This window comes from Mus caroli, chromosome 5, assembly GCF_900094665.2.
Source record: "Mus caroli chromosome 5, CAROLI_EIJ_v1.1, whole genome shotgun sequence".
NCBI classification, from domain to species: Eukaryota; Metazoa; Chordata; class Mammalia; order Rodentia; family Muridae; genus Mus; species Mus caroli.
In genome coordinates this window covers 131685632-131708661 of record NC_034574.1, presented here as the reverse complement: position 1 = coordinate 131708661, position 23030 = coordinate 131685632, and the positions used below count along the sequence as shown (strand labels likewise).

At 55.0% G+C, this 23030-nt stretch overlaps 1 protein-coding gene across 2 annotated transcripts; it reads left to right on the top strand.

Annotated features, from left to right (window-relative positions):
* The first annotated feature begins 2120 nt into the window (after positions 1 to 2120).
* On the top strand, positions 2121 to 22008 carry Pdgfa (platelet derived growth factor subunit A). Of its 2 annotated transcripts, XM_021163018.2 has the most exons (8): positions 2121 to 2466; positions 3362 to 3491; positions 4817 to 4913; positions 9886 to 9990; positions 12149 to 12336; positions 19176 to 19302; positions 19760 to 19828; positions 21178 to 22008. In XM_021163018.2, exons 2-7 carry the CDS (start codon positions 3429 to 3431, stop codon positions 19813 to 19815), a joined length of 636 nt encoding a protein of 211 aa, XP_021018677.1. In that variant the 5' UTR covers positions 2121 to 2466; positions 3362 to 3428; the 3' UTR covers positions 19816 to 19828; positions 21178 to 22008. The 2 variants fall into 2 exon arrangements, with proteins under 2 accessions (XP_021018677.1, XP_021018678.1); XM_021163019.2 differs by lacking the exons at positions 2121 to 2466; positions 19760 to 19828 and having other exon boundaries at positions 2855 to 3491.
* Positions 22009 to 23030: the final 1022 nt, after the last annotated feature.

Genomic DNA, 23030 nt, shown 5'->3' with positions numbered 1-23030 from the left:
GAAGTGAAACTCGAATCCCAGCCAGAAGGAAGCACGTGATCTCTCCCACCAGAAAGGATCACGGAGGCGCGGGCGGGACAGGTGCGGTGGCCTCGAGCGCATGCAACCCCTCCAGCTCGGCTTGGTCTCTTGGTGTTCTTTGGAGGCCTGACACCTGAACCTCACCCCCTCACTCAACCCCTTCTCCAGAGGCTAAAATGAGGACTGTCACGGGTCCCAAGGGAAGCCAAGGCATAGGGTGGGGGTGGGGGGTAGTTTGAGCCCTGCGGGTCCTTTAGGCTCTTGACCTCATGACTTAGCCAGTTCCAGTTTTCAGAGACCAGGAGTCTAGCGAGAACCAGGAGGAACAGCGGGGGGCGGGAGGTGGCTGTGGGGTGGGGGTAGGGGTCGTTGTCTCACACCAGAGTACCTTGTAAGCTTAAGGGCCCGTGCCCCAGTCCCCTCAGGCGGCTGGCGCCGGGCTGCACAAGCTCTTACCACCCTCGCGCGGCCGCTGTTGTTGCGGTCGCTATGACGACGGGTCGCGGTTTTATTTTTAATAGCGGTCGGCGATTAGAGCAGTGCCTGCGCCCAGCTCCCCGTGGCTCCCGCGTCCCGGGCGATGAATCCAGGCCTAGCCTCATTCTGGTCCCTGATGTCCCCTAGCATCTTCAGAATCCCTCCCGCCCGGCTTTGATTTCCAGCTGGGCGTCCCTGCTGCGCCAAGAGAGTAAGGGCAGAGAGAAGCACCGAACTAGGTGGGGTCCCCAGGAACCCGCAGCCTCCATGCGGAGGTGGTGGCCGGACAGGCGCGGCATCCCAGCAATGCAACCCGATCTTCTTCCTGGATTCTCACATCCACCGTCACACCGGGTCGTCGAACCGCAAAAAGGTGTCCTTTGGTGCTCTCTGCCTGTGAGAAGGCAGAGGGCTTGGCAGGACAGGCCGCGCAGAACAATCGGGATAAAACGGTGAGGAACTCAGACTCGGGTCTAGCGTGGTGCTGGCAGTCGCCGCCAGAAGTCATCCAGTGCGTCACCCTCTTCAGAGCAGCATAAAGTTTCACCAGTACGGACAAGGCCTGGGCTTTCGAAGACCTCGAGGTGGGGCGCTTCTCAACGTTTTCCAGACTCCCTCTTTAGGCCAAGAGATGGTGTCCTCTTATCTCCTGAGCATCCCGAGGTGTTAGGGCTGGGGCGTGGTGATGGGGCCTACAGGCCTAAGGAAGTCTGTAGATTTGGGCTCCAAAGATCCTCAGCTACCCCCTCCCCCCACGCCCACAGGTATTTGGAGCTAGGTGAGCCGCCTGCGTTGGGCCCTTCCAGCTCAGCCTTTGAAATGCAGGAACCCGGGAAGCTGGGGATGAAAGGCTCCTGCCCGGCTGCGCCTTTGTCTGGGGACAAAGGAGATTGGTGGGGGATTGGGCCCGGGCTGGGTGCACGGGTTAATTCACATGAAAGGGAGTGAACTGGACAGGCGGTATCCAGTTGCACCCCTACCCTTGGAGCCCTCCATAGTCTCCAGAGCCCTAGGCTCTGTCTAACTTTGGGATTTGAAAGGTCCACAATCCTCTAACCCGAGTGCTTGTCAAGGAGCTGACAGGACTGGCCTTGCCGTCGGGTCACATCCCACCAGGAATCCATCTCTCTCAATGGGAGAACCGTCCAGCCCTGATCAGACTTCTGTCCGCATGTGCCTTCCCCGCCACCCGTCTGTACTGTGCCTTGGCCGGAGGTGGCGCTCTGCGCTGCCTTGGATCCCAAGGTAGAACCCAGGAGTTCCTCACCCGCCGCTTCTTTTCTATCTTTCCTTCTATCCCTCCAGCTCCCCATTCAGGGTGCGGCTGGGCCTTCGGCCAGGGGCTAAGGATCTGGAGGGTGCCGGGTGTCAAGGTGGCGATGAGGCAGGAGGCAGCCTCCTCCCCGACCCTAGCCTCGCTTCCACCTCCACACAAGAGTGCAAGTTCCTCAATCAGGTGTCCCAGGCTTTGGCTCTGGGGCGCGGGCGCGTGGCAGCCGTCAGGTGAGTGCCCTAGACGCGCCCCTAAACCCGCCCCGCCTCTCCGCAAAGACTCACTCCCCCTCCTTTTATGGAGAGGGGAAGGCTGGAGCACTGGATCCTTACAGTGGGAAGCGGCCCGAGCGCCGGGCGGGGGCCAAGCCGACTCTCATGCCCTTTTTGGCGCAGCAGCTCTGGGCGCTGCCCTTTACTGCCGCTGGGGCCCGAGAGAGAGGCGAGCCGGAGACGGCCGTGCTTCTGCAGCGGCCTCCTCCCCTCCCCGCCCGGTGCCGCAGGATTGCAGCTGGCACTGAAGGGTGGGCAAGCTCGAGGGAGGGGCGCTCCGGGAGCCCCGGCGCCTGTGGGCTCCGAGCCGCGGGCGCCGAGCTTGGATGGATGTAGCTGCCTGCGTGAGCGCGTGTGTGGCCACTGCAGTGGCGGTGGCGGCCGGGCCCGATCTGGCCCGCGAGACCCCTGAGCGCTTCCGAGGTGCGGGTCCCGGGCCCGGAATCCGGGGGAGGCGGGGGGCGGGGGAGGGGGAGGGGCGCGGTGGCGGCGCTATAACCCCCTCCCTGTCGCCGGCCGGCTCCACACGCGCGTCCTGCGGAGCCCGCTCAACTCCGGGAGCCCGGCCTGCCTGCGCCTTCTTCTCCACCTCCTCCTCTGGTCTTCCCGCGGCTGCTGCGGCGGCGGCAGCGGCGCCAGCTCGGCCCTCCGCCCGCCCTCCGGCCCGCGCGGGCGGCGTAGCGAGGCCCCGGGCGGGTAGGCTGCTGCCAGGCGGCGCGGCCGCGGGAGCTGCCCGGCCCCGGCGGGCGGAGGGCGGAGCGCCGCGCCGTAGCCGAGGGCGCGCCGCGGAGGGGCGCACGCAGGCCGCCGGGCCGCGCCGTGCTGGGCCGCGCCGTGCCCGGCCCGGGGCGGCAGCGGCGAGAGGAAGGCCCGGGGACAGGCTCTCGGGACTGCCCGGAGCCCTCAGGGAGAGGCGAGGCGGTAGCTGGTACCGGGCCGAGCGTCCAGACAGGTGATCGGTGGTGCGGCGGGAGCTGCAGCCACGCTCCGCGGTCCCCTCCCGGGGCTGACGGCAGCAAATATGCGGATTTACCGGCCGGGTCGCTCCTAAAGCCAGCGACGGGGAGCGAGCGCGGCGGCGGCCAGCACGGGGAACGCACCAAGGAAGAAGCCCAGCCCCCGCCCTCCGCCCCTTCCGTCCCCACCCCCTACCCGGCGGCCCAGGAGGCTCCCGGAGCGACTCTGTTCCTCCTCCTCCTCCTCGCTGGCTTTGCACTCGCTGCTCGCGCCGAGCGCGCTCCGCAGGCTCCCTGCTCTCCGCGCCACCCTCCTCCGGGCCGCGCTCCCTGAGGGATGGTACTGAATTTCGCCGCCACAGGAGCCCGGCTGGAGCGCCCGCCCCGCGGCCTCGCCTCCCTGCCGAGCTTCCAGCGCCTCGGGACGCGATGAGGACCTGGGCTTGCCTGCTGCTCCTCGGCTGCGGATACCTCGCCCATGCCCTGGCCGAGGTGGGTGCCACCCCCGCGCCTCTGTCCCCTCTCGGCTCCCTCGGCGCACGCCCCTCTCGGCTACCTGTTTCAAGCTCTGCAAAGAGCATTTTGGTTTTGTCAGGGTGGTGTAATTTTTTTTTTTTTTTAAATCCCAACTGGGTTCTATTTTCTGCCATGCCCAAGTGTGTCTGGTGAGTTTCCAGCGCGTTGCGTCGCTCCGCCTTGGAGGGGGACGGGGGAGCCGCGAGGTGAACCCGTGGGTAGAAACTTCGGGGGGCTGTGGGTGCCTTTCCAGAAGGGGCAGCCCAAACGCAGCGGACAATGCAGTAACGGGGTGCGGGAAGCGGGAAAGGGGGTGTGTGTAAACTGACCGTGCTCTGGGAGGGGACTAGGGCGGGCAGTAAGCAGGTAGAGGAGGGTGCGGCCGTAGCCCGGGACTGGGAAGGGTGGGCAGCGCCCAGCCGCAGTCCCCAGTTCTCGGTCCCCAAACCCAGTCCGACGCAGGGCTGGAGCAGTCTCCGCCCGCCCAGGCCTGCTTACAGGTGGCTGAACGAGGCAGCTGGGGCCGGGCCAGGCGCCCGCGCCCTCCCACCGCCACCCTCCCCCCCATTCCCCGGGAGCTTTGCCGTGATGAATGACTTTCCACAGCCCCTGTCGTGGGAACTTCGTGGTTGAGTCCTCCAGCGACCCTGACTCCCTTTTAAAAACCGGGACGGAGAGTGGGGGAGGCTGAACGGTGGGGGTGGTCTGGGCAGGGACCGGAGAGGCGCGAGGTGGATATTTAACCCCTTGCATTCCCTGCAGCCTCTCTAAGCCCCGATGGATTTGGGCGTCCTAGTCGGCGCTAGGGCCGTGACTGGGCCTGAGCCGGGTGGGGCGACCCGGCGCGCGTGCTTGTAGGGGGTGGGGTGGGGGAGAGGGAAGACCCTCTCCCCTGCGGGCTCAGCTCAGGATTCCCGGAGTGAAATTGAACCCTCCGGCTAGATTAAAGTGTTGAGGCTGCTGTGACTCCAGTCGTGGATGCGTGACGCATTTCGACCCTCTCTGTTTCTACATGTGGATTTAGCTATTAAACCAGAAACTCTTCGGGCCCCTGGCTGCCCCCAGACACCCTGGGGAGGCCAGAGCGCGGGTGATTTTTGTCTGAACATGTCATGGCATTGTTGGGGTATTTTTACCAAGGTCAGACAGATAGGAACAGTGTGGAGGATTTAGGGGGGGTCCCATCTAGCCCCACCCGATCCTCTGGCTCTAGGGCCTAACGAGGGTCCGGCTGGGCTGCGTGGCCCCTGGGGCCGGGCTGGAACCCCTGGGCGCGTCCTGACGGTGTGGTCTGCTTGCAGGAAGCCGAGATACCCCGGGAGTTGATCGAGCGGCTGGCTCGAAGTCAGATCCACAGCATCCGGGACCTCCAGCGACTCTTGGAGATAGACTCCGTAGGTAAATCGCGCCCCTGCCCTGCCCTGGCTGCGAGGAGGGCGCGGGCGGCGGGGCGGGCCGGCTGCGCGAGGAACCGTACCCTGCGCGCTCGGCCAGGCCGGGCGCTGCGCAGGAGCGCACCGAAAGGTCAGACTCCACTCGCCGGCCATAAACGCCCAGGCGTATGAGTCAGGCGTTTCTCTTGTAGTTGCCACTTTCTCTCCCAGCGGCAGCGGAGGGTTGCTTCGCTCACCCAGGGGTTGTTTTAAGGGAAACGCAGCGGGTGTGTCTCTGAAAGTTCAGTTTTAGAGTATGCCGAAAGACCCTGCCAGGTGTGCGGGTCAACGGCTGCTTCTGGCCAGGGAGCGCGGGAGCCGGCCCGGAGGGAGCGTGACTGTGGCTAGTCTTCTCCTGGCCAGGGCCCCCAGAGTGCTTGAGGAGCTGGTCGGTCCGGGCCTTTTGTAAACTCCACTCCCTGGTGCCTTGATCGCCCGGGGCTGGGTCCCATTGGTGGCCGCAGGAGGCCGATGTTTTTTCTCCACACCATCCTGTAAAAAGGCGCGCCTGGAACACGGGCGCTTGGGGCTATTTTGGGGGCTTCCCGCCTCGGGCCAGAGCCAAGCCACTGTAGAAAACAATTTGTAAATGTAGGGTTGGATTAGACTCGGATGACAAGAGCTAAAATAAATGGGCTGGATGGGGATGGGAGAGGCAGCCTCAGTGCGGGGAGGACGTGGTCTCCTCCTGTCTTTTGTGATAACCTTTTCAAAATGAACACTTAGCCTGTTTTGTTTTTGTTTTTGACACACTGGGATGAAATTTACCAGCTTAAAAAAGAAAAAAAGAAAAAAGGTCCCAGTGAGTTTGTCAGGAGGAACTAAAGGGCTAAAGTGAAGGATTCCAAGTGATGATTCTCCCCCTCCTTGAAAACTTTTCAGAGAGGGTGAGAGAATTAAGTAAAATCACATGGTCTAGCCATTTGGAAATTTGTACCTAATTATGGTGGTGGAGAGGCCTGAACTGTTTTTGTTGCATGCCAAAAGCATTTTTTAACAAGGCGGCCCCGAGCCGGGCGTGGTGGCGCACGCCTTTAATCCCAGCACTCGGGAGGCAGAGGCAGGCGGATTTCTGAGTTCGAGGCCAGCCTGGTCTACAAAGTGAGTTCCAGGACAGCCAGGGCTACACAGAGAAACCCTGTCTCGAAAAACCAAAAAAAAAAAAAAACACAAAAAAACAGTAGTTTCTTGACCCAGGAAATCCTTGGCCTGATCCTTATCAGGGATGGCAGGCCTAGGGTTTCAGTTGGATATCAAGAGTTGGGTCAGGGGGTTTGATCTGATCCCTTTTTGAGTAGGCCTTGGTGGAGGACTTGGCTTGGGTCACTTGGGGAAATACTCCCAGAGTTTTTGCTGGTCCCCCGAAGGCGGACTGCTTTCCTGCCTTGCTTAGCCTAGGGCTGGGCCTCCCGCTGTCTATATGTTGGGGGAAATGGGCCATTCACTTGCAGCGGTGACCATTCTTATGCTGTTCCCTGCAGCCACGCCTCCCCCACCCCCCACCATTAATGCTTTTAGCACCAAGCTTCTGTTAAGGTTAAGCCGGTGTGCCCAATGAGGGGGCTGGAGGCCTCCTCCTTGGGAGGGTCCAAAGAGAAAAAGCTGTCCAGGGCCCCTGGAGGTTTCAAATTGCTTCTGAAAGAATGGTGTGTGTGTGTGTGTGTGTGTGTGTGTGTGTGTGTGTTTAGGACATCCTCACCCTCATTCTACCTATCAGACATTTGGGAATCTCCCTTGGAAACTTCTGGAAGCCAAGTGTGGGTGTGGACTTCTGCTACCCTCCTAGCTTCCTAGTCTTGAAGACAGAGCTGGAGGACCCATTGTGACACCAACCCAAAGTGGGGTCTTCCTTGCTGGGCTATCCCCCTGCTCTGATGTGGAAACTATCTGGAAACTAGTCTTGGCTGGTTGGCTCTCATTCACATTCTGTCTCTTCTTGAAGTGAGGGGCCCTGTGGCTCTGGCTGCCAGAGGAGGCTGCAGAAGGCTGTGGTAGTCAGTTTTAGAGTCAGCTGGAAGGCGTCCTCACTGGGACCATCCTTCAGGATGGCCTCTCCAGGTGAAATCTTGCTGTCTCTATATCTAGGTTGCAGGGAGCAGTGAAAGGCTTAGGGGTGTCCCAGCCAACTCCTCATCCAGGTGGGCGGAGCCTTGAGATTGGCACATGGCTTGTCTAGTGAGCTGGCAGCATCCCCATTTTCCAGATGGGGAAACCCTGAAGGCATCTCCTCCCAACCTTGCAGCTCCTTGGCTGTGTGGCCCAGCTCCAGAGGTGGCAAGATTCCAGTACACTGTCAAGAATGTCCCTGAGCCCAGAGCATTCCATGGCAGAGTCAAGGAGCTCTAAGTGGTCTTTCCAGTGTGGCTTTTGGGTCCAGAGATTCATTACTGGCATGCAGCCTTGCTGTGAACTACAGCTCAGAAGTTCAGGTCAATTCTGTGTGTGTGTGTGTGTGTGTGTGTGTGTGTGTGTGTGTGTGTGGTGTAACGGGAGCTTTGTTCTCTAGAGCCGCTGGCCAGGCGCCATGGGTCATTGAGCAACTGATACATACACATCCCATCCCAGGCTACTCACAATATTGTAGTCGGGACAGGGCTAGTGAACTCTGTCTGTCCTTCCTCTAGTCATCAGACATTGTCACCCACATATCTGCGATAGGATAAAGGGAGGTGACTTTGACCTGAGAGGGGCTTAGCTACTAATTCATGCTGGGCTCAGCTGTGTCACACAGGATAACATTTTTAGACTCCCAAAGAATGCATCAAAGATGCCACCGTGGTGGATTGACTATTGGCTTGTGACTGTTTGTTTATTTACTTACTAGTTTAAAGCTGTGGTCTCAAGTAGCCCAGGCTGTCCTTGAACTCCCTTATGTTGCCAAGGACATCTTCTTGTCTCTATTTCCATAGGAGTAGTTTTATAAATACTCATCACCATACTTATGTAATGCAGGATTGGGGATGGAGCCCAGGCTTGTGTGTTCTGGACCCCCCTCTCAGATGAACTACATCACTAGCCTGCTTTGGTTTCTTGAGAAGGGTGGCCTTGAACTTCAGATCCTTCTGTTATGCTACCACCTCTGACTCATGACCACCTATCTTGATCTGGGGGGCAGAAGGTGGGCTTGTCTGAGTAGGAGCTATAGCCAGTCTCTGTGGCTGCATTTGTCTGCATTAGGTTCAGTCAGGAGATGTTGGATTGGGGAATTGGGCTTGATTGAGCCTTGGAGGCTCCCAGCTCTCCTTTGGTCTTTATTTCTGAGTTTTTGTTTTGTTTTGTTTTTAATTTTTTTTTGAGACTGGATCTTGTGTGTCCCAGGCTGACATCGAATTTACTTTGTATCTGAACCTTGAACTCTGAACTCCTCATCTTCCTCCTTCCACCTCCTGAGTGAGGGGATTTACCACACCCTACTTGTCTGATTTGTCTTTGTCTTGTTCAGTTTCTCTGGACTCTAATGCCCTGGTCTCTGCAGTCAGTGACACCTACTATGTACACGTTGAGGCAAGCCAGGCATCAGAGGACCACAGTTGGTACCACCGCCCTCTCTTGCAGGCCCTGTGAGTGGATGGCCCATTCATTTCTTGTTAAATTGGTCACAGCAGGATGGTCATCACTAGGTCATGACTCACCATGTCACTTTTTTTGTGAAGAGACGCTTCTTTGTAACAGTTGGTTGATGGGAAATTTTTACTGCATGAGCAGTTCTGATCTTATTTTGGGTCTTAAACTAAAATCGGTGCCATTGGAACATTGAGTCATTTTAAATAGTTTTTTGGGCTCAGATTCATCGTTGACATTCACACCTTAGCCGAGCCTTTGCTTTTTATCTTAAATGTGTGGGTAGGAGACGTCTCAGGGTGGAGGAGGCTGGCATGTCTCCTGTTGGTTGTGGATGGTGTGGTACCTAATAGGTTTTGTATCCCCTGCTTGGGGAGCTGTCCATTTGGGCAGGATGTCACTAAATGTTGGGACCCAAGAAGGAGGAAGTTTGCTTGGAGTTCTGCGTGGTATAGGCTGGAAAGCCAGGTGTAGATTGACTGTATTTGGGGCTGAGCCTGTGGTGGGGCTTTGTGTCCTCTTGTCCCAGGGAATTGCAGAACTCAGGGGCAGTGTAGTGGCCTCTTCTTCTGTTCTGGGCCAGTGTATCTCAGGGGCTAGGTTTTCCGGGCTTACCTCAACTCTGTCCTCAGTTGGTGGCTGTACCTCTGCTGAGCGCCTGGTGGCCCTCAAGGTGTAAACACTCCTTCACGTGCCTCTGCTCTCCTCTCTCTTTTCTGTATGCCTCACTGTCTTAGTCATCCAGCACTCGCTCGCTCACTCGGGACTCCAGCCTCAGTCCTCTCTCAGCTACCAGCCGCACCCCTTTGCTGTTTCTCATGGCCTCTGGCCCTCCGAGCAGGCTTATTTCAGGAACAGTGGAGGTTGGCTGGCAGCCCAGTCTGGCGTTGCTTCCGATGCCCCTCAGAGGTTAGGGCATTTCATCAAAGCCTGCTTTACAAGAGGGAGGCGCTGTACACACAACAGCAGGAGAGAGAGGCAGCCGCCCTTCCCATTTTTGCTTCAGCTGCGATGGTAGTACTGCTTCAGGACTGGGCTCAGCTGGGTGGCCTTGGGACTTTCCTGACCCAGTGCAGTCCTCCAAGGGTTCCCTTCAGAGTCATAAGGGAGATACCTGAATGCCTTCCTGAATGAACCTCAGAATTTCACAGGAGAGCTGCACTTTGGGGACATGCATACTGACAGGACAATAGGGAGTTGGTTGAAGGCACATCTGTAAGCCCCCTTTGCGAGCAGAGCACAGTTGTCTGGGCTTGGGGACTGGGCCCTTTGTCCTCTTGCTCTGAAACCTGCTGTAGAAGCCCCAGCTGTTTAGGTCCCAGGGGTGTGATTACATACGTGTGGACTCTTTACCACATTTTTCTTTCTACTTTCAGGGGCTGAGGATGCCTTGGAGACAAGCCTGAGAGCCCATGGGTCCCATGCCATTAACCATGTGCCCGAGAAGCGGCCTGTGCCCATTCGCAGGAAGAGAAGTATTGGTGAGCATGGGAGGCTGTGTGCTGTGTGGCAGCTGGAAGGGGGCAGGTTCCCACTGGGGCTATGAGTGCTCCCTGTGAGTGCTCCCTGCTAACTCGGTCCTCCCCCAGCACAGCCACATATCCCTCCTCCACCAAACAAAGGCTTTGCTGGCCTGCTGCCCTCCCCACGGAGGCAGCCCTCTTTCTCTTCTCTTAGAGTGTCTCCTGCCTGCCCTTCTGCAGTCTTGTGCCTGGGCCAAGAGTTTCCAGGAGGGGAACATTATAAATTCCTTAAGTGCCCAGTCTTGTCAGGGCCTGTCTACAAGGAGGCTTCGTTGGAAAACGTGGCTGTGCTTACTTTTCAGTTCCTGAGGTGAGCTCCAGCGTGCTCCCGTGCTTCAGCTGCAGAAGCCGGGTGCAGCCTGGACTGTGCTGGGGCCCACAGCTGGAGGACACCTCTTCCAGAGACCCTACCTCACTCACCTTTGGCTCTAGGGTGGGATTTCAGCTGTGAGCCAGTGAGTCCCAGCTCAGCTAAGGGGGCTGTCTATGGACTGTTCAGGCACTGGCTGCTGTGTGATCCTGTGCAAGTAGACCCCTCTCTCTGAGATGTAGTTACCAGCAAAAATATAGATTCTTAGTTACTGGCAGAAAACATTCCTGAGGTGAGAATAGATCTCAGCCATCCCCCTAGGACTATAGAATTCCTACTCCCAACTGAGCTGAGGGGTACTGAGTGCAATCTAAGGCCCTTACATGAGACCCACTTAAAAGACTCTCTACAAGGGCTGTCATGAGAAACAAGGAGTGGCTAAACCTGGGAGCCCAGAGCAGTGTACCTGGCCCAGTGTTTGGGGCCTCTGTGTTGGAGGGACTCACGTCCAGAAGGATGATGCTGGTCCCTGAGAGAGCAGGGAGGAGTCTGGTCCCCCATCCCTGTTCATTCATGTTTTCCCCTCTCACCCCCAGGGAGTCTGTAGACACCTGTGTAGCTTCTCTGGAGTGCATTGGCAGCTGCTAGTGTACAAATCTCTTGCATCTCTTAGGTGTGGTTCACTCCTGTTGGTTAGCTGGCTCCGGTCTCCCTGACCCCATCACTCCTTCCAGCTCTGAGTCTAGAGTCAAGGTCCCCTTCAGTGTTGATAGGCCAGCAGGGACAGTGAGTGGATAGGCCAGGGCCTTCCTGATACCTCAGCCTCCTCTCCCCACACTGGCTAGTCCCAAAGACAGTTACCAGGCAGCCACTATATCGTGAGCAACAACAGGGTCTAGGGTTAAATGGGGTTAACGAGGACTGCCTGAGGAGGAGAAGGGTGTGTATCCCAGGGTCCTGAAGGGATTTCTTGTTTTGTTTTGTTTTTGTTTTTCGAGACAGGGTTTCTCTGTATAGCCCTGGCTGTCCTGGAACTCACTTTGTAGACCAGGCTGGCCTCGAACTCAGAAATCCACCTGCCTCTGCCTCCCGAGTGCTGGGATTAAAGGCATGCGCCACCACACCCGGCTCTGAGGGGATTTCTTATCTGCTGTGCACACCTGCCAAGCAGACGGCCCCAGACTGACTGTTCTCAGGGGGACAAATAAGTATAGTTTTCTGGCTTTCATAACCAGGTCTCCAGCCTTGGGCTACGTGGAGACTAGGTAGGGTTGTGCTGCTCCTCTGATGTCCCCCTTTTTTGGCTTGCAAAAGCAAGGAAGGGTACGAGGGATGGAACCAAAGGCTTGTGCATGCTAGGCAAATACTCTTTATTACAGAGCCCTAGCCCCTCACTGGGGAATTCTAGGCAGAGGCTCTACCACTGAGCCACGCCCCCAGCCCCTCACTGGGGAATTCTAGGCAGGGGCTCTACCACTGAGCCACACCCCCAGCCCCTTACTTACGGGTTCTAGACATTCTATCCAGGAGCCATTTTCCCAGCAGTCTTCACAATTTACTTTGAGACAAGACCTCCTTAAGTTGCCCAGGTTGGCCTTGAACTATGTCTGTAGCTTTGATGTGAGTTTCAGCCCTGTACATTCAAGGCAACTAACATCCTTTTGTATTGGGGGGCTGTCGCAGGGGTGGGTTCCGCCCAGGTGCAGCCTAGGTAGGCATCTCTGGGTTGGGAGATCAGCGACCATGTTTTTGTGTGCTATAGGTACATTCTAGTTTTTCTCATTTGGAGTTTTTTTGCCTTTGCAGAGGAAGCCATTCCCGCAGTTTGCAAGACCAGGACGGTCATTTACGAGATACCTCGGAGCCAGGTGGACCCCACATCGGCCAACTTCCTGATCTGGCCCCCATGTGTGGAGGTGAAGCGCTGCACTGGCTGTTGTAACACCAGCAGCGTCAAGTGCCAACCTTCACGGGTCCACCACCGCAGTGTCAAGGTGAGCCCAGCCCTTTCTCGTGGTCAGTCTCGTAAAAACACTCTGGGGTTGATGGAATGGTTTGAGAAGTAGGGTGGCATGTGGCTTAAGGTTGTTAGCACGAAGCTCCGTACGGGCCAGGGGGCTGGCTTTTTTAGGAGGGTCTGTGGGATATTCTGTGTTCTTCTGGTCCCTTGTTGTATCATTGGGGAGTTGTGAACAAATGTCTCTTCATCCTAGATAGGATATCCAGCCAAAAAAAAGTAGTCCACCACCATCCAGCATGCTAGCCAATGAGGTTATTTCGATTGCTTGCAGGAGTGTGGGTGACTCAAAGACAGATGTTTGACAGTAATGCCCACCCTCGCACTGAGAATGACTGGAGAGAGTCGCATCTCTAGAACTTTCTCCCCTGTTCTGGCAGAGTCTTCCCTCTTACAGCAGTTACTACTTAAGTGTGTAGTTGGAGGGGTTACTTGTGAATCTTGTAACTTTCTGGGCTTCCCAAGCCTTGTAAGTTTCCTTAGCTTTCTAAAGCTTCCTAGCTCCCTCTAAGAGGGCATGTTTACATTCAGAGGAACTAGCCACTTATCACCATGAGAGAGAGATTTTGGGCCCATAATTTTCATGAATGGTCATTGTCTGAATAGGTGACAGTGGGATTTGAGTCTGTCCCCTTCTGAACCTGTACGTCCCTCTGTGCTCTCAGGGGTTCGTTCAGTTGCTGGCCTCCTTGTTGGATGATGGAAGGTTTCCAGGCCCCAGAGGTTTAGTCTCTCTCTGGGCATGAGTCTTAAGAACATGGTTGAAGGCTGGTTATCTTGTTGTGTGCATTTCTGTGATATTGTTGCCAAGGCTGGAGCCTTTGGCATTCTGTCAGTCAGACCATTGAGTTCTCAACCTTCCTAATGCTGCAACCCTTTAATACGGTTGCTTATGTTGTTGTGGACCCCCCACCCACCCCACTTATTGTTACTTCATAACTGTTACTGTTATGAATCATAGTGTAAATATCTGATATACAGAATTTCTAATGCGACCCCCTCCCAACAAGGATCACAACCCTTGCAGGTTAAGAACCACTGTTCTAAGCCCGTCTACAGTCTGACAAGTGGCTCTGACAGATTGAAGCCCTTCTGCCAACATGTGACCCTTGGGTGGCAAAGTGGGTGCAAGCCGTAGGGTCTGGGCACGAGACAGCTGAGGGTCTAGAATGTCTCTGAGGATAACATCTACCCCTGACACAGACAGGCTTCTGTAGCCATGATACCTTTGGGGGGGTGCAGGATCCCCAGAATCATGTGTGAAGGTTTCAGATCCCATTCTTCTATCCTAGTGAATCTATCTCAACTCCCAATCCTGCCATGACTCTTGGCCCCAGCAGAAGGGTGCCAGGAGAACACCTTTCTTGGTAAGGACCTACATTCAGGAGCTGGTTGTGACCCACCACCCAGGCCTCTGTAGATGGAAATGACCTTGATGCCTGGCGTTTGGTCTCTAGAGAGTTCCAGGGAGAGTTGACTGCATAAACCGCACAAGTCTTTTTTTGCAAGCCTCTTCGGGACTGGATGCTCCATCAAAAGCCATGGGCTTTTCCCAGGGCTCCATGGACTTGTCTGGGTGCTCGCTAGGCTTGCTGTCCACCCTCAGAGGTTGGACAGGATGTTGGCTAGCAGCAGGGACAAGCTACCAGGGGTGATTCAAGCACCCTGGCAGCCTTTGTCACCTGGACCAGACTCAGCCCTTTCCTGGGCCTCAGGGTTCCCATTGATGGCATATGGAGGAGTCTCTGGAAACCTGCCATCTTGTTCTTTCGGGTACAGGTGATAGCTTTGATCTAGAGTAGGCCTTTCTTTTTCTCAACCTGTCTGGCTTTGTTCCTTCCCTGCCTGCCATGGATTTGTGTAGTCCAGGCTGGCTTAGAACTCTCTAGCCCAGGCTGGTGTTCAAGTTGAGATAATCCTTTCTCAGCCTCCTGCTTGGTGGGGTTATAAGCGTGAGCTATTGCAATTTGAGTGTAGGAATGGTCTCTTCATGCTGGAAACAGTCAAAGGGATAGGTACTATGACCAATTGTGTATGGGGCTTTTGACTTGGAGGTTTTCAGAGACTCCGGGCCCTGGCACAGGGGCTACTGTCCATTCCCATTGACACTGCTACCTACTGTATTGATTGTTTCTTCCCTGTGTTATATGGGACTCAGCAGGGTCCTGATCAGTTGAAAGGGACCAATCTTGTTGGGCTAGGCTCTCCCTAGTCCCTTGTAAGTACCCACCCATATGCACCACCATTGCCACCCTCCCAGAGCTAGGAGGGGACATCCGGCCCCAGACACTGCAGGCTCTGGCCGAAGGGACAGAAGGTCAGTGGAACAGGAGCCCCATTGTGGATGCCAGGCCTGCAGCATTTGGGGTGGAGGCTGGTGTTGACCTGGATGGAGGGAGATGGACCCAAAAGTCCCAGACTCTGGTCAGCAGGGGTGGGGCTGATGATGAGGTTCACAACAGCCATATCTATGTTGTGTGTGTGTGTGTGTGTGTGTTTCCTTCCTTGTAGTGTTATAGGTTAAGCCCAGAATTTCTCATTACAAGCAAACTTACCATTGAGCCATAGCCCAGTCCCTCAGTGGGGGATTCTAGGCAGGGGCTCTACCACTAAGCCACGCCCCCAGCCCCTCCCTGGGAGATTCTAGGCAGGGCCTTTACCACTGAGCCACGCCCCCAGCCCCTCATTTGGAGATTCTAGGCAGATGCTATATATACTACTAAGCCAGGCACCCAGCCCTCCATGGTTTTTATTGTGAGACAGGGCTCAATTAAATCACTGAGGTGATTTTTGAACTCACTCTGTAGCCTAGGGAGACCTTGAACTCGTGCTTCAGCTTCTCAGTTGTTGGTTGGGATGATACCTGAGCAGCCCAGGACCTTACCCTGTTTGGCCTCCTGTGCCCTTCCCACTCTGCTCAGCATGTAGCACCTGACCCCAAGTGCTAGCAGTGTTCTCCATACCCTGCTGTGGAGATAGGAGAAGGACGCCCTGTGGGCCTGCCTGCACCTCGCAGCGTAGCTGAGCCCATGGAGTGTTTAGCTTGGACAGAGGTGAGGCTTCTCCTGTCTACATTCCATGGGACTGCTAAGGGGTCAGGTCAGCTCCGAGCCATCATTTGACCTGACTGCTGAGCTGGATAAGGAGGTTGATTACTCAGTTTCCAACATGCAGGACGTAGGGGCTCTGTTGGGTTAGGCTCCAGGTTTCTGAAGGTGCCCCCAACTTGAGTAGGGTCTGAAGCTATGCTCTAAGGAAAGTCCCAGCTGGGCTCCATCATTTGGCTTGTGCAAAGATTTCAGAGAAGGTGGCCAGGCAGGCTTTAGTCTTGAAGGAGCAAGTCTCTCAGTCCCTCCAGTGAAAGGCTTGAGATCCAAGGAGGCTGGGGCAGCATGACAGAAAACACCTGAGATGTGCTTGATGCTTATCAAGCTGTGAGCCCTCAGCCAGGTGGGACAGGGATGCCCCAGCCTTTAAGTCCCAGCCCAGCTTCTCCCGTCACTGGATGTCCGTGGGGCACTTTGGGAGCCAGAACCTAATGTTCTCTTGGTCAAGTTAAAGGATTCTTGTGGGAAGGTCCCAGGTCTCTGTGCTGTGAGGCCTTGGGGGCTCATTCCTTTTATGTCTGGCTGAATAGAAAGCAGAGGAGTGAGGGGCCTGGGCAAGCTGTCCACTTGCCAGCACCTGGTTCCTCATCTAGTAGAATAGGCTCCAGTCGGGTCCATGCAGCTGACGTGCAGGAGGGACTGTGCCCTGTGCTCAGCTCAATCAGCGCTGGCTTTTATCATAGACACCACTGTCCTGAGGCTTGGAGTAGAAAGACAAGTCCCCCCACACCCCCTCCGTGCAGGGGAGTGATTGGATAATGGCCTGGCCAGGTGATACTCTGGGTTGAACTTGAGGGAGCTCTGGAATGCATGGGGCACAAGTGGGAAAATGTAGTATTCATAACATGTTCTTTGTGTGTGTGTGTGCACCCGGGGGGTGGGGGTGGGGGTGGTTGTAGCCATTTCCTGGCCAGACAGAGGTGGCAGAGCGGCTGGAATCCTTGCATTCCCGAGGCAGGTGCTACTATAAACCGCTGTTTGTTTCTGTCTGATAACCATGGGCCTGTCTGGAAGAATGGGCCTCCCCAGCTGGAGCGGCTCATCAGTTGCTCTTCATGCAGGGGACCCCTAGGCTCAGTGGAGAAGGTTGTACTTGCCCTGCAGTCAGGGTTTGGATCAGGCTGGAGGGCTGTAGTTAAAACCAAACCAAATCCCCTTCTGACAGCCTGTGCTCAGGGCCGCATGAGGCTACCTGGTTCCCACCACAGAGGCTGTGGTGGAAGAGGACAGCACCCACCACTGGTGTCTGTGGCCGTGGTCTCTTTCAGGCCTCTTTTTTTTTTTTTTTTAAATCTAGGCAGTCTAGGAGTTTGCTGGATCACCAAAGACAATAGACATCTTTGGAGGTTGGCGACTGTGGCATCTCTGCCTCCAGCTCCTCTTGGGACTGGCTGATGTTTTTCTTTTGGGAGAAGTTCTTCCTCCCTGACCTACCCTAGGGCTCTTGAAGGGGAGAGACAGGGGTTGTCCTTCTGTTCCCTGGGGTGGACTGTGAGACTCTGAGCTTAGGGACCGGGGGTTGCATTGCTTCTGGGGACATGGTGACTTCCTGAACAGAGTTTGGGGGCTAATTTTAGTAAGGAACCTTGCGTGAATATTGATTTTTGTTGAAGCTAGCTCCTCCTGTAGGGTGGCTATGTCCCATTTCTAGGTGATTTTTTTTTTTTTTTTTTTTTTTTTTTTTTTTACTGTTGTGTCTTTTGTTTGTTTTGGGGTACATGGTCTTATAGCCGGGGACTGGCATGGAACTCATATTGTAGACAAGGCTGGACTTGAGACAAATCCTCCTGCCTCAGCCTACCCCACCATACCCACTTGACCTCTGGCTGCCTCTGTAGAGATAACTTTGTTCTTTCATGAGCTACCTGGGTGGGTGTGACCACTGTCCCTATTTCACAGGTCAGGTTGGAGGTATCTGGAGAGCATAGCCCGACCCAAATGCTCAGGTTGGCCCAGCACTCCACCAAAACATTCTGAGCAAGACCCCTGGGCAGAAGCCTGCCACATGCCTACAGATCTCAGGGGAAGACCCTCCTTGGCTTTCACAGCCCCAAGTTGCTGTCCCTCCCGCTTTCTGACGTAGTGAAACCTGGGCTGGCCCCTGACCCCTGACCCCTGGCCCCACGCCCTCCATGCTGAGCTCATACTTGGCAGACTCTGTTCACACCTGGGGCACCCATTCTACTTCCCACGCCCTCCAGGCACCCGGCACCCTTTGCACCCATGTTAACCATTAATGTAGCCAAGTCGGTAGCCACAGCAGAGTCTGGCTGAGTCTGGTCCCCAGGACTCTGAAAGCTGCCTGGCCTGGTACTCTGGTGCATGGCTGACCATAGCTTCCAAGGGTCCTCTTGGCGCCTGAGCTTTAATACCCTTGGGAGAACACTGGGGAGTGTTCTCCTGCCCAAGCTCCCCCGGTCACTCTGGGTGGGCCACGCACTGTTTTCAGCATTGAACTTCACAAGGCTGCCACTGCTAGGTGCTCTAAGCCACCTGGGGTGGGTTCAGTACTGCTGTAGCCTCAGTTTCCCTAGTGTATGGTGGGATGTGAGGTAGAGACCCTTAGGGCTGCTCTGGGAGTCGGACACAGATTTGGCACTGGTTGTATGCAGTTCTGCAGTGCCGGGAGGGTGGCTGTTCTCTGACACTTGTTCCAGGTGGCATTGAGGTTGGAACACGCCGCCAGCCACACTCTCTGGGTCACCTCAGGAGAGGGCTTGTTGTGCCTGATTTTTCTTTTCTATCCGTGGAGGTGACAATCCTGCCTCCTCACTGGCTGGCCAGGAGGGTTAAATGAGTACTGGTGTCTGGACTCTGAGGGAGGTGACCTAGAGGATTCCCTAATGCAACGTCATGCTGGAAGGGAGCAGGGTATATGGCTCCAAGCTGCCTCCTGGTGCAGCAGTTGGTGGGGGCTGGAGTGGGTTAAGGAACTACTGGATGGGGGGGGGGGGAGTGTGTGGAGTTGCATTCCTCTGTTGGGAGCTGTGTGCACGACTCACAGTCTGTGGGGGTGGAGTTGGCACACTCACAACCCGAGTGTTGCGAGGATGAGGCTGTAGTGTTCCGCATCTGGCCAGGACGATGGGAGCCTTTGCCTGGGGTTCTAGAATCCGGTAGAAACTTTCTGTACCACCTGGAGGTGTGTTGCTGGGTTGGCGTGTCTCTCAGAGACCACAAGTTGGGAGGGTTCCCTCTGTCAGCAAGCTTTGTAGCCACACTGCTGTTTCTAGCCGAGACTCTGGGTTCTTACTAACAACAGGAGTAGTACTATGTTCCGCCATCCAATGTCCAGCTCACCCTTTCTTGGCTGACGCCCTTCAGATCTTTTGGGCAATTACGTGTCTTAAGTTCCTAGTCCTCTTGCCTCCACATCCTGAGTCCTGGGATTACAGGCTTCTGCCGCCACGTTCATTCAGTTTATATGATGCTGGGGATGGAACTCAGGGCTTTGTGGCTGCTGAGGAGAAGTGCTCTGGTAGCTGAGCCACATCCCTTGCTGTGTCGTCCAGGCTGACCTTGAGCTTCTGGCTGCTGGGACGGCAGCTGTAGGCCTAGCATCATTGGGGTTTATTTCGAATGAAAGCAGACCTGAGCTCAAGGGAAGATGCCTTGAGGAGAGTTAGGTATCTGAGTCCTGGTGTGGGGTGCCCTAAGCAAGTCTCCCTTGGGCACATGGTGTTGACGCTGGCTCTTGTTTCCTCGGCAGGTGGCCAAAGTGGAGTATGTCAGGAAGAAGCCAAAATTGAAAGAGGTCCAGGTGAGGTTAGAGGAACACCTGGAGTGTGCATGTGCGACCTCCAACCTGAACCCAGACCATCGGGAGGAGGAGACGGGTGAGTGGCCAACACTGTCTGATTTGCTGTGTGTGGGTCCTGAGGGATATGGGATGAGGGATCTGTCACATCCGACCCAGCCAAGCCCATCACAGCCATGGGAAAAGTTGCTTGAGTCGAGTCAGCAGGCCTGGATTTGCCAGCTGTCCACACTAGCTTGCAGAGTGACAGTCAGGGAAACTGCCTGCAGGTGGAACAGTGCCTCCAGGTGGAACAGTAGACACTGGATTCGGGCTGTACCCTGCTGCCCAGGGTCTTGCCCTTCAATCCTGCCCAGCACACCTGTATATGCCAACATTCAGGCAGCCCAGGTGCAGAGATAGACCCGGAAGTGTCTATGCACCAGGGTGGATCAGGCTTTCTCTCTGAAAGATAAACACCTTCAGTATTTATTACTGTGGCTTCCCACCCCAGGCCCTCCGGAGGCCACTCACCTCCCCTGCCCTTTCCTTGACAGGAAGGCGTAGGGAATCAGGTAAAAAGCGGAAAAGGAAAAGGTTAAAACCCACCTAAGGCGGCCGACCAGGTAGGCCCTGCCCGCCCGGGTGAGCTGGGGACTCCCTCGCACAGGGCTGGGACACAATCAGACAAGCGAATCCCGCTTCCGTGGGCCCTGATTGGCTCAAGGTTCTGTGTGCTTCTGGGACTGCTCGGCCGGGTCTCCTTGCAGCTATAGCTTTGCCCTTCTCTTGGTCGTTGATCAGGCACTCGAGTGCCCCATGGCGGGAAGGGTGGGGGCTTCTGGTGGCTCTGCTGGAGTTATCTGGGCAGAGACTGCCCACTGCGCTGATACGTTTAAGGAGGAGGAGGCTGGTGGATCTGAAGAGTTAAGTGGCCAGGGCAGTCAGTCAGCTTTTGTAACCAGCAGTGGCCTCAGGAAAGGAGGAAGAGGTTAATCTGTGTAAGACCAGATGGGGTGGTCTTTTGTACTGTGGGTTCTGTCCTTAAAATTACCGCCAGGACCCACGGAGGCTGCTCCAGGGGTGGAAGAGTCAAGCAGGTAAAGAAGGGCTGTAGAGCCTCTTAGGAATGCTTGTTGCAAACCCACCCTGTGATGGCTGCTTTTCCCCGGAAGTGTAGGGAATGTAGGTGGGGCGTGTCATTTCCCAGACCTGTCCTAAGTGTCAGCTTGTCTGGCTCAGAGGGCTGGAGCCTGTCTGGCTGAGCCCTTCCTCCTGGCACATGCGACTTAGGGGCATCCAAGACAAACAGTTATTCTGGGCAGGAGAGTCCTCAGAGATAGGGTGTCTGAGAACCCTGGCTCCCACACGAGGGTGCCTGGGGATGCCTGTCTTGGGCATTTGTCTCCTTGGGCAGGTCCTTGGGGTTGCTTCATGTGGCTCTGACGGGGCTGCTGCTGACAGGGACCCCTTCAAGGGAGAGGCAGGTGTTTCTGTGACTGCCTGTGTCCAGCTGGCAACCTGGCATCGTTGGTTCATTATGGAACTGGGAGGTGTAGCTTTGTTTTGTGCTAGTGTTTGATCACCAGCACCAGAACAGCCACACAAAATCATTGCTCTGATTAGTCACAGAGACCCACATGCAGGGTGGCTGGTGGCATCTGTTCTCTCTGATACTTCATGGCCCAAACTGCCAACCTCCAACAAGGTACAGGCCTTAGGCTGGAAGAAAGAAACATAGGGGGAAGGACAAAAAGAACTTTCTATGCCTCAGTTTCTCCATCTATGCATTGGGAGCATGGGTTCTTCTATGAAATGCAGCCAGTCTAGTACCAATTCTTAAATTGGGAAGATTTGATTAAACTGTGGAAATTTTGATTTTTTTTTTAATTATGTATATCAACAAGTTGGGGCTAAGTGGCCCTGCTGTTTTCTATCTGTGGTCATAGCCTTAACTCTTCCTGCCTTCCCACAGATGTGAGGTGAGATGAGCCGGCTGCCCTCTCCCGGGACACGGATGTGCGTGGCGTGTGACATTCCTGAACATACTATGTATGGTGCTTCATTGCCAATGTGCGTGCGGTCTTTGTTCTCCTCCGTGAAAAACTGTGTCCGAGGACAAAGAGACAGTGTCCGTTTGTTCAGTGTGACATCAAAGCAAGTACTGTAGCACTCAGAGAGACAGTGAGAAAGCTTCCTTGTCACAGAGAGCGAAAACAAAACCACAAAAAAGAAAAAAAAAAAAAAAACAAAAAAAAAAAATTAAAAAAAAAAAAAACAAAAAAACAAACCAAACCACACCCAACAACAAAAAAACCCCACCAGAAGAAACAAAAAGACTGAAGTGGGCGACGGAAGGGCCGCCCTGCAGGACTGACCCTCGAGAGGTGGCTGATGTTGGCCACCACCCTGGATTCTGCCCGTGGGCACAGGTGCTTTTCGCCAAGGACGCCTGGAGCCCGCCTGGGATGCTGCCTGCCAGCTCCATGGGAACTGAACAGGTGGGAGATGCCCACAGCCTGGAAGCCACCACCTCGCTTGAGTCTGCCTAGGATCTTCCTGATGGCCTTACATGGAATCTCTTTATTTTCTTTTTCCTTTCCTTCTCTCTTTTTTTTACACCATGAAGTGAGTACGCTTCTCCTTTTTATTCTCTGCCTAGCTTTTTTTTTTTTTTTAAATCTCTTGGATGACATTTTCGTCGATAACACGCACGAGGCTGCTGTAAGTTGGGACAGCGAGACGGTTATTTTTTTCCTAGCCAAACTAATGAGGTGTATTAAAATAAACATGATATACCTACCTATCCATTATTTCTGATGCGCCTCTGCCTTCCTGTGTTCCTCTGCCCCTTTAACATTTCTTCTAGCTTAAAGATGAGGGGACTCTGGGAATCATTCAGGGTGGGGCCCCCTGGGGACTCCCTCCCCCTCCCCATTGCTAAATGGCTTCTATGGCAGCATGGAGACATGACAGAGATTATTTTATAGTAAGCTGTTGGGTTTCACTGTTAATCAGAATTGTGTGTGTGTGGTTTCCTTGTTTTGTTTTGGTTCTGTAAAAGTGAACTTTGTATTTTTAATATTATCAGTTTATATACCTGAGAGCCTGCTATATATATTATATATATTTTATTTTGAACTAAAAGGAGAAAAAAAAAATCAACAAAACTTCATGCACACTGGATGCATCCCGTGGTTCTGTTTGTCTGGTTGCTTCCTGGAGTCGCTCCATCACATGGTTGATTTGAGGGTATGAAAACTTGGGGATCAGAGAGTGGGGGCTGCCAGAGTGACAGACTGACTGTCTACCCTGGGCTCCTGCATGGAATGGGACTGGACCAGAGCGGATGGTCCTGAACACCCAGTGAGTGCCAAGGAGTGTCAGGCAGCCGTGAGCTGGATGTATCAACATGGGCAGCTTGTGGCACAGTGGCCATCAGAGGTCCCTGTTGCCCACTGGCTGTGCTCTCTCCTGGAAAGTGAGGCTGTAGCCCCTCACCCTTCCTGAGCTGGAGTTTGGCACTGTCCAGGTGAATGGCATGGTTTCTGAGGCCTTTACCCTCCAAGCTGATCTACAGGAAGCCTCTTGGTCCCTTAAATCAGGAGAGCCAAAAGCCTGGTGCTCATGGGAAATTCTACATATTATGAGGCCTGGCAGCCCTGACACATGGGAACTGGCCCGTGGGCCTGTTTAGTGGCATCAATTCAATCCCACAAGACAAGGGCCCTGGGATCTGCCCCACCCCTTTCCATAGGCACATCCCAGTGAGCTGGGCTGCTTGGGTGAGTTAATGGCCGACTTGGTTACATTGTTACATGTGGCCCT